This window comes from Vanacampus margaritifer, chromosome 2, assembly GCF_051991255.1.
Source record: "Vanacampus margaritifer isolate UIUO_Vmar chromosome 2, RoL_Vmar_1.0, whole genome shotgun sequence".
Classification (NCBI taxonomy): Eukaryota; Metazoa; Chordata; class Actinopteri; order Syngnathiformes; family Syngnathidae; genus Vanacampus; species Vanacampus margaritifer.
The window spans coordinates 33,816,410-33,826,975 of record NC_135433.1 but is presented as its reverse complement, the minus strand read 5'-3'; the positions used below and the strand labels follow the sequence as shown (position 1 = coordinate 33,826,975).

The 10,566-nt window shown below is 42.4% G+C and overlaps 1 protein-coding gene across 1 annotated transcript; it reads left to right on the top strand.

Annotated features, from left to right (window-relative positions):
• Window positions 1-488: 488 nt before the first annotated feature.
• Window positions 489-10,560, top strand: LOC144044158 (protein crumbs homolog 1-like). The gene is made up of 8 exons (XM_077558390.1): window positions 489-668; window positions 1,137-2,084; window positions 3,770-4,320; window positions 4,695-4,860; window positions 6,372-7,275; window positions 8,184-8,225; window positions 9,192-9,314; window positions 9,681-10,560. Exons 1-8 carry the CDS (start codon window positions 620-622, stop codon window positions 9,931-9,933), a joined length of 3,036 nt encoding a protein of 1,011 aa, XP_077414516.1. The 5' UTR covers window positions 489-619; the 3' UTR covers window positions 9,934-10,560.
• The last annotated feature ends 6 nt before the right edge of the window (window positions 10,561-10,566 follow it).

The window sequence follows — 10,566 nt, the reverse complement described above, 5'->3', positions numbered from 1 at the left end:
ATGTCCTTGTTTCACAGCAGGGAAAATAATATGCATCTATTCTAAATGGAGAGAGAATACATCATTTTAATGACACCTTTAGATAATTTTGTTGTAACTGTTAAACCAAAGACAATAAAGACTTTCTTATTCTTATTTTCCTTAGTTAGGAGAATGTCAATGCGTCCAAACAGACACGTGCATTTGTATGTCCTTTGTTATAACTCATTTGTAGCCAAAACAAATTACACATAAAAAAAAATGAAACAGGGATTTTTCTTACTGCTTTCATATCGACCTATTCTACACTTTTTAACTTTACATTGTCTCCATTGAATCACACACGCCCTGTTTTCTAATAAAAACACAGTTCAGACTCAGAGTCAGATCTTCCTTGGAGGTATCACTCAAATTAGCCTCCTGGTTGGAAGCACTCCCTTTGCCAACACAATTAAAGCGTAAGACATTGTAAGTGCATTAGCTTAATCTCTCCAATCTTGGCTTGAGACGATGCAGGCGTGTACACATGCATGCATGGAGGAGCAGCCATGAGGATGGAGCTGCATATAATTTTCCAGTTGGATTTGGCGTAAAATGAACATCTTCCTGAATAGCTATTAATTTGGAGGATTTGAGGACAATGTTAAAATTCACGGTGTATGTTTGGATTTTATGGTGGCTTTTTGAAGGTAGGCGGACATGAATATATATAGCACAGTAGAATACTACTGTTCAAAAAAATGGGTGTCATTTAGAAATGTCCTTATTTGGTAAAGCTTGTTTGTTTGAACACATTTAGTCTGTGTTTCAGATTAATGTAATGTTATATTTAATTTGAAAAGATGCTTTTTTTATAACAAGAATTTTGAATTTTGATATTACCCTCAACTTTTGACACTAAACTAATAAACTAATACAAGTGAGAATATGAAATTCACTAGTCCGTCAGTAACTTTTATCAGTTATAACTAGACTATTTTGTGCATTGCGATTAGTGCTAAAACATTTTGTTACCCCGTTATGTTGTGACAAAACAATCTGGGTGTATATGTCTCCGATAAAAGATGAAACTTGAGATATGAGCGCTGTATAGCGGCAGAAAAGTCCACTCAACTCACTTCATAAGCAGTATCAATGATGCAATCTTGTCTTTCTAGGTATTTTCTCTGACGGGAACATCACCGGATGTGAACAGCAGCCATGTCGAAATGGTGGCGTGTGTGAGAGTCACCTTGGCGGTTTCAGATGCCTTTGCTCCCAGCAGAGCCTTTACGGTCGTCTATACGGGGGACAGAGCTGTACTGTTGCACTTTCGGGCTGCGATGACAACCAATGTGAAAATGATGGAATATGCTCGCCCTTATTAATACACGGGAAACACAGTTACTCATGCATCTGCCTTGCCGGCTTCTCAGGCTCCAAATGCCAGACCTCCACTGTTTTTTCATTTGAGAGCCAAGGTTACATGTACATAGACACTCATCTTGTTGACCCAGAAGCCCCTCTGAATGTTACACTCAGCTTCCGGACAGAAAGACTTGTTGGGACTCTCTTGCAACGCAGATTGGCCGGCCTCCTTCTCAGCATTGAGTTAATGGATGGCTATCTGTGCCTGCGCAGTCTCAAAAACCAAGGATCCAGCACGTTGGTTCAGCAGCTACCAGAATTTCTGTCCAACAACAAATGGCACACAATGGAGGCCTCACTCGGCGGAGTGGTCAGCCTGATCCGACTCCTCTGTACTGAGGGAAACTGTGCCAGGGAAAGCAAAACCGAGGTCCAAGTTCTGGAGGCAGCCTCTGCTCTCCCTCAACCTGGGACAGAACGTCAAAGCCTCTTCATAGGAGCAGCTTCAGACTACAAAACAGAACTCCCACATGCTTTTCTGGGTTGCTTCAGAGATGTGCTTGTGGACTCCCATCTGGTGGTGCCGGTTACGTCGGGGAAGGTTTCAGACGTCCAGGTTAACATGACAATGGGATGCAACGATAAGGACAAATGTGATGACGGACCATGCCAGAATCGAGGTCGCTGCGTGAGCCAGGGATGGAGGAGTTACATGTGCGAGTGCCAAAGACCGTATGAGGGCGGCAACTGTGCAGACGGTAAGATGTCATAGAAGTATATGGGCCTCTTTAGATTCTCTTTAGATTCTTTTCATTTCCCATTCCCATGACATACTAGGACTTGGAGGAGAAGTTCTAATGACCTCTTTGGAATCAGGTTTTTGCTTCGAGTTAGGTTTTCTTTTCCCAATTTATTCAAATGAGAATACTTGAAGGAAAGGTTGTTCTAAAGATGCTTCGGAAAGCTGGCTCAATTAAGCCTTTAAGCCACCTTTAGGATAGGTTACTCTTGACCAACATTTACAAGATGTTACCCATAATCCGGGCGGCACGGTGGTTTATTGGTTAGCACGTCCGCCTCCCAGTGCAGAGGACGTGAGATCGAGTCCGGGCTTCAGCCTTCCTGTTTGCATGTTCTCCACGTGCCTGTGTGGGTTTTCTCCGGGTACTCCGGTTTCCTCCCACATTCCAAAGACATGCATGGCAGGTTAATTGAACATTAAAATTGTCCATAGGAATGATTGTGAGTGTGGATGGTTGTTTGTCTCTGTGTGCCCTGTGATTGGCTGGCAACCAGTTCAGGGTGTACCCCGCCTACTGCCCGAAGCTAGCTGGGATAGGCTCTAGCACCCCCGCGACTCTAGTGAGGAATAAGCGGTTAAGAAAATGGATGGATGGATGGATATCCATAATCCTTTGCAGCAACAATATTCAAAGCAACAGGTCAGGTGGTCGGCTACTATCAGGTCCACTGGGAGCAAATTGGGGTTCAGTGTCTTGCTCAAGGACACTTCAACATGGTCACCAGAGGTGAGGATCGCACCCACAACCTCATGGATGAGAGATGACCACTCTACCAGTGAGTCATGTCGGCCCAGCACTGTCCTTTCCTATGTTCAATAGGAACCCCCATTTAATCTCGCCTTGGCCCAAAAACATTTAAAAGTTAAAGTATGGTGCCATAAAGATTAGAAGATTTGCTTTTTAAGCATGACAGGTGCTACTGTATATACATAAAGGAGTGATTGATTGGATTATGACTAAGAAAAGTTGAACGGGTCACTAATCTTACTATCCTGTGATGTGGCTTTTTGCGATACCACCGGACAGTAAAGTTAGTCACAGACTTTAAAGGAGCTTACAGGTAGAAATAGCATAGAGTTCAGACACATGCAATGAGGAGGCATTCAGGGAACACCTGGGCAAAGGATTTTCAAAAACGTGGGTTTGAGAAGCTTATCTAGATGAATTACACCATCTTAAAGAATCACGCTAAGGCTAGACTACACCTGAGATAGTGTTGTTCTGATACCGGTTTTTGGCCCCCGATACTGATTCCGATACCCAGCTTTGCAGTATTGGCCGATGCCGATATTGTGCCTGTACCTAGGTATTTTTTCTCAACATAAAAAAACTGCCCTGTCATTGGTAACGCTAATAAGTCACATGACGCCCAGGAGGGGAAATAGCTACTTGGGTTGGTCTGGACATTTTCACATAGGGGTGTACTCACGTTTGTTGCTAGCTGTTTAGGCATTAATGGCTGTGTGTTGAGTTAATTTCAGGGCAGAGTAAATGTACACTGTTATACAAGCTGTACTTTCCATTGTGTCATTTATTTTGTGTTGTCCCATGAAAAGATATAATAACCCCAAAAATATATGAGGGGTGTTCTCACTTTTGTGAAATATTGTATTTGTAAATAACTTTGTTTCCCTTCGCAGAGTATGTCACTGCAAGGTTTGGGAGCAAAGCCTTGGAAAGTTACGCCGTCTTCTCAATAGACGACAACCCTGGTGACACTTTAACTGTGTCCATGTTCATTCGAACCAGGCAGCCCAGAGGCCTCCTCCTGATCCTGGCCAACAGTACCAGTCAGTACCTCCGCCTTTGGCTGGATCAGGGCAGAGTCAAAATTCAAGTCAACAACTTTGAGACTTTGCTCGGCCAAAACGTGATCACTGACGGCCATTTTCATCTGGTGACTGTGAAGCTAGAAGGTCTAGAGGTAACCTTGATCCAGTCGGCCCAGGTTCAAGGCTCTCGGCCCATAAGACACATCTGGGCGCATCACGGGGATCGGGTCTTTATGGGTGGACTAGCAGACCCGAGGGCGTCAGCCACATTTGGAGGCTACTTTAAAGGATGTGTCCAGGATCTGAGGATGAACAATAAGCGACTTCAGTTCTATCCCATAACAACTGCTGTGGACTCTTACAACCTGGAACAGCTGATAAGTGTTGCGCCAGGATGCAGCAGTGACAACGCCTGCGCGGTAAGTTGCTGACAATAATATATAATGACATTAGGCAATGAGTATTTGCAACTGAACCATGCCTGTAGACCGGCACTACTGATTCTGTGGGCCATAGGCAGATTGGATCCACATGGCAACCCATAAAGGCTGAAATCTTATTGGACAAAACAAATCATCATCTGTTATTATTAGCCCTGATTCCCTCGTGAACGTAACGAGGATAATCACAACAGAAAATGAATGTATGAATCATCCATACATCCATTTGTACCTTGTACAAATTATTGCGGAGAGCATGTTTTCTACCAAATTGAGCTACATTCTTATTCGAGCACACTCTCTGTCAACATTTGCCTCAGTAGACCGATTTGAGTTCCTTTTCTCTTCTGTAGGTTAACCCCTGTCTCAATGGTGGCGTTTGTTACTCCATGTGGGACGACTTCACCTGTAACTGCCCCCCCAACACGGCAGGGCAGCGCTGCGAGGAGGTGAAATGGTGTGAGCTGTCTCCCTGTCCCACCTCCACTGTATGCCGGCAGAGCTCGCATGGCTTTGAGTGTGAGTGACATATAAGTAACTGTTTCACACTTGTCTTGCCTTAAAATACACTAGTATAAGACCATCGCGACACTGTTTTTATAAAGAAATTGGACTTCAATGAAGGCCAAATATGGGCATATCTAAACTTGGGTTGGAAACTCTGGAGGGAAGTGTATGTGGTCTCCTTGGCCCACTGACTGGTGCAAAGGCACTAAATTAATTACAGAGTGGCTGATAGCAGGAGGGAACAGAGTTGAAGCAGAGATGCTACATAGGATTCCATTAAAACGTGCTAATCCCTGGTCAGATTAAGTCTACAGACACATGCTGGTGGAGGTTTGCGATGACGAGTCCTGCAGGAGATGTCACATGTTCACTTGGGGAAAAAAGGAGGGGAGCTAAATACCTCGGCCAATAGGAACATATACTCAGTGACAGGAGAATTGGGGGTGACATTTCAGGATGTACCTATATTGCAACAACAACCTTAACAGAAGAACGTCCTAAACTCGAAACTTTTGAATGTCCAACTGTTCAATGTTTCAGGATGTTTTGCACAACAGGCGTAGACAGAAATTCTTCACTATTTCTCAAAACAGGATTTGTTCTTGATAAAACATACAGAAAAAGGCCGGCTACTACCACCACTGATGAAAACACCGAACTCGTAGAGCAGATGTTTGCGTTAAGACAGGCACAGTCTACGCAGAGGGCTGCACTGGAACTCAGCATCAACAAAACCTCGATTGAGCAAATGCTGTGCGGAATGATAAAAATTGAACTAACTTTAAAGTTGTCACTCCCAGAAGCATCCACTAATTCAAGCTTTTGTTGATGTTGAGATTCAGTGAAACTCGTTAAGTAGACTTTCCTTGGCTTTGTGCCTGCTTTAGGAGTTTGGTGTTTTCATCCACGGTGGTAGTAGCAGGCCTTTTGCTGCATGTTTTATCAAGAACAAATCCTGCTTCAAGAGACTCGTCATGTATAGTGTTAACTGTTGGAGTAGTGTGACAGCAATAAAACCTATCAAACTGCCACTAAACTGCAGTCAGGACAGAAAATCATTTTGCCAGGTGGCAATTTTGCATCATTGCCAGTTGATGAGCCATGGGCAACTAAATGGTATGATTTCTAAGTCTAAGTCTAAGCTGTCAAAAATCTGATGGCCTCACATCTGTCCAAACAATACCTGAAACAAAATAGAGAAATGATATAATGGGGTAGATGCCACGGACTTCTGACTTTCGGGTTTCACACATCAGCGCCGTTTCCAGCTACTGTTGGCCACGTTCCAACACTTGCACCCCCAGCTCTGCGCACGCCAAAGCCGATGTATGAAACCCGGAAGTTGGAAGTCCGTGGCATCTACACCATCATGTAGCTACAGGTGATAATTATGGCATTGCGAAAACAACAAATCTGATGGGTGGCTAAATAACAGCTATAAAGACAATATTTAACTACCCTCTCTAAAGAATGGTCAATGTTCAAAAGAGTGCCTTAAAGTCCCTTTTTCTTCCTCTCTATAGGTCTTTCCAATGTAACAATTCGTCCAGAAAGTGGAATTTTGCACTACCGGAACAATGGGAAGAACAACCGGACCATCAGCCTTAGCGGTGTCTCGCTCAGCTTCCGCACAAGACAGACTGCTGCCACCATATTGCATGCACGAAGGGGCTCCAAATACATCACTGTCTCCCTTCAGGACTCCCGAGTGGTTGTGGAGCACCGGGCTGGAGTGGGCCAAGATAGTTTGCCCATACAGAGTGAGAGTGCAGTCAGTGACGGAGAGTGGCACTCTGTGAGCCTCAGAATGGACAGTGCAGCCTCGAAGTGGATTATAAATGTGGATGGGAGTAAAGCCGAAATATCAAAGCTCGGTGTTGGGGACTTGGATTTTCTTTCAGAAGGAGCAGATATTTTCCTAGGTGCGCTGAGTTTGGACTCCCCAATGAGTTTCTCTGGATGTCTGGGTCCTGCAGAATTTGGGGGCCTTCTACTTCCTTTCCACTTGGACACAGACTTGAAACTTCTCAGACCTCAGGAAGAGCAGTTTTCGCAGTTGAACGTCAACGCCAGTCCACAATACGGCTGCTGGGGGGCGAGCGTATGTGCGCCCAATCCTTGTCAGAACCAGGGTGCGTGCGAGGATCTGTTCGACCTGCATCATTGCAACTGCCCCTCGACGTGGAGCGGTCCATTGTGCCAAGAGCCGAGTGACCCCTGCGTGGCCAAGCCGTGCTCTTATGGAAACTGTAGTAACATTCCTGGGGGGTACCAGTGTGTGTGTGAGCAAGGCTACACGGGGTCGCAGTGTGAGATGAATGTGGATTTTTGTGAGAATAGCAATTGCAGCAATGGTGCGACATGCCTCAAGGGATTCCAGAGCTACTCATGTCTCTGCCCCCAGAACCTGACTGGCCAATATTGCAAGTTAGTTCTTATTCATCATTAAGAACACCAAAAATTTAGCATGTATGGAAAGCCATTTGAGCATTTTTTTCATATCCAGTTTAAGTCTTTAATACTTCTTTCACCCAAAAAGTTGATAACTTCAGTGACCCAAAATACACAAAAATCCAAATAGTGGTGCCCTTGGATACAAGTTTACTTTACCGAACACTCGTAACTTAAATCACCTTTCCCCGGTGAAATGAATGTAAATGCAATTAATCCGTTCTAGCCTCCCCGACAAAAAAAACAACAAAAATGTACGTAATGTGTTTTTCGATAAAGAAAATACCACTGTACAAAACTGTACTTTATAAAAACATACAGTGGTGACTTGCATAATAGTCAGGCCGACACAAACAAAGACTTTCCCAACTAAATCTTGATGCACTTTGTGTTCAAATATCGGTTTCTTAAATTGTTATATTTTTAGCCCACCAATGGCATTAGGCATTGTTAGTTAGCATTAAGCTAAGCAGACTTATGTAAGACAAAATTTAGTTTGGTTAAATACACAAAGGGTAATTCTCCTTCGACTAGTGACAACCATTACTGTATATAATTCTGCTAGTCAGCAGCTTCACTAGTAGTACTAGTAGCTAGCAGATACCAACTAAAGTGCAGTTCTGCCTCTCTAATAACATGTAGTTGTCCTTCTAGCATGCCAAAGTTGTCTTACAAATGTGTAGAAATGTTAGAGTAGCCGGAAAACGAAAAGTAACATGAGGTAGTTCTATTGGTGTGCTGAATTGTCTTACTAATGAGGACAAAGAATGTGCAAGCACATGAACCTTGGCTGGACACACACACAAAAAAATGTTCAAACAGCATTCCATGCCCTGAAACAGCTTGACTTATATCTTGTACTAACGAAAACATGTCTCTTACAGTGAGAAAATTCCCGAGATCCCATGGTACATCGAAACAAACCCGTAAGTGCCTCAACATGAATGACTAAAAATAGTATTTTCAACATGTTAGCAGTTAAACAGCACAGTGGACTATTAGCGTGGGCAAACTCGGTCCTCGAGGGCCGGAGCCCTGCAGGTTTTGGAGGTTTCCCTCTTCAAACACAAGCGGATTCCAATCAACAGGATCATTATCAGGCTTATGCAGAGCTTGCTGATGAGCTGATCATATATCAGCTGTGTTGGAGAAGGGAAACATCCAAAACCTGCACGCCTCCGGCCCTCGAGGACAGAGTTTGCCCAACCCTGGGTTAGCACAACCCTTAGCACAGTATGCTATCGTGTGTCTTCTCTATGTACTCCGGCTTCCTTCTACATTCTAAAAACACTTAACACACCCTAAATTGATCTATGTAAGGATAAGCGGTATTCAGAATTGATGCATGGATTTTCAAAGTGTAGTGTGGCTATCCATGAGACTCCAGTATAGTAAATGTTTTAAGTACAGTTTAGTTGAATTTAACTTTACAAGTACAATATGTTTGCATTTAATTTTTCAGAACTGTCTGTTTCCAAACATCTATTTAAGTAAAATTCTCATTCATCAAGTTTCACACATATATATATATATATATATATATATATATAAAGACTGTCACTTTCAAATCTTTTTATAATCGATTGTACTATCGATTATTCCATCATGGCCTCGAAATCCCACATTTTATTTTCATAAATGTAACATTTTTTTGTTTTAACATTTTTTTTTGTTAAAACACTAAGGTTCAACGTAGGTTAATTGAGTGGATAAAACTATTCATTAATTATCATCTTAAGTACATATGCATCATTGAACACCAACTAAATTAGCCTATGCTAAAGAGTTAGCAATCACGATATCACGATTAGCATTGGCATACTAAGCTAATATAAAACGTTCTAATGTTTGTATTCTTTTCTCTTCTTTTTTTGGGGGGGGTGTCTGTCAAGTCTTCCTCAGCTGCCTGAGTCAAAATGTAGCGGTACGAGATGGAACTTCAGCTGCTTTAATGGAGGGAATTGTTCAGTAGTGGACAACAGTTGTCTCTGTCTACCTGGCTTCTCAGGAGAATGGTAGGACATGCATCATTTGCATTTCCTTTTAGTTCCTTGTCTACGTTGGACTAATTGAGCACACATGGGGACGCCAGAAATACAAAAACAAATTCTTGGGGTAAAGTGAAGGAAATGTTGGTGGATGCAGATCTTGATAGTCCGAAATGACAAAAGAGGCAAAACATTGCAAGACATGGCGTGAGGAGACATTCAGTACAAATGAATCACTTTTTAAATTATTTTATTTTGACAATAAAAGAAAGAAAAAGTATTCATTCATTGATATCCAACACTGTTGACCAGATTGCTCCAAATTATAATCAATAAAGGTTGGGAAATTGTTATATGATACTTTTGTCTTGATTTCCTTTATTTTGGCTGCAGGTGCGAGAAGGACATGGACGAGTGTGCCTCTGACCCGTGTATGAACGGAGGCTTTTGTCTCAACTACATCAACAGATTTGAGTGCGTGTGTGATTTGAATTACTCAGGTATCCACTGCCAAATAGACATCAGTGACTTTTACATATACGTCTTCCTGGGCCTGTGGCAGAACCTGTTCCAGCTGGTGTCCTACCTCATCATACGCCTGGACGACGAGCCCGAAATCGATTGGGGGTTTCAGGTTTACGATTAGCTCACATTTCTACGCAAACGCTGTTAAAAATAATGAACTGCAAACACAAACAAGGGAAAAAACAAGAACCTTGGGCTGGGTGATAAGGCCTTAAAAAAATAAAATCTTGCTTATTTTTTGTTGGAATCTCGACACATGAAACACTTAATACAATCAATTAAGTAAGCATCCACCCTATGAGAATCGCAGTCAGGCATTCTAACGTAATCCGATTAAGCACGTTCAACGTTTATGTATGTTTTGTTTAAACTTCCAGCGCAATTTATGCACATAATCTTGGTGCAATTGTTGTGTCATTGTAGAATATCGATTTAGACAGAAATAGAGAGGTCGGTTGTAAACAGACTTGTCTCCAAATGACATTTCTATTTTGTGTAATTTCATTTAAATGTGGTTATCATACTGAAAAGCACAGTGTCTTGTGCCTTAGCTCCTCATTTTGAATGTGAAAACTGTTTTCTGATCAAGGCATGTTTTAATTGTTCTGTGAGACATTTGAGTTGCGAACTGTAAGAGAGATTATAGCAGGAAAAAAAAAAGTCCCATTGTGTAAACTACAATAATAAACATGCTGGATTGCATTCCTTGCACAGTGTACCTGGCTGAAAAATAAATCAAACTTTGAAGAAGAAA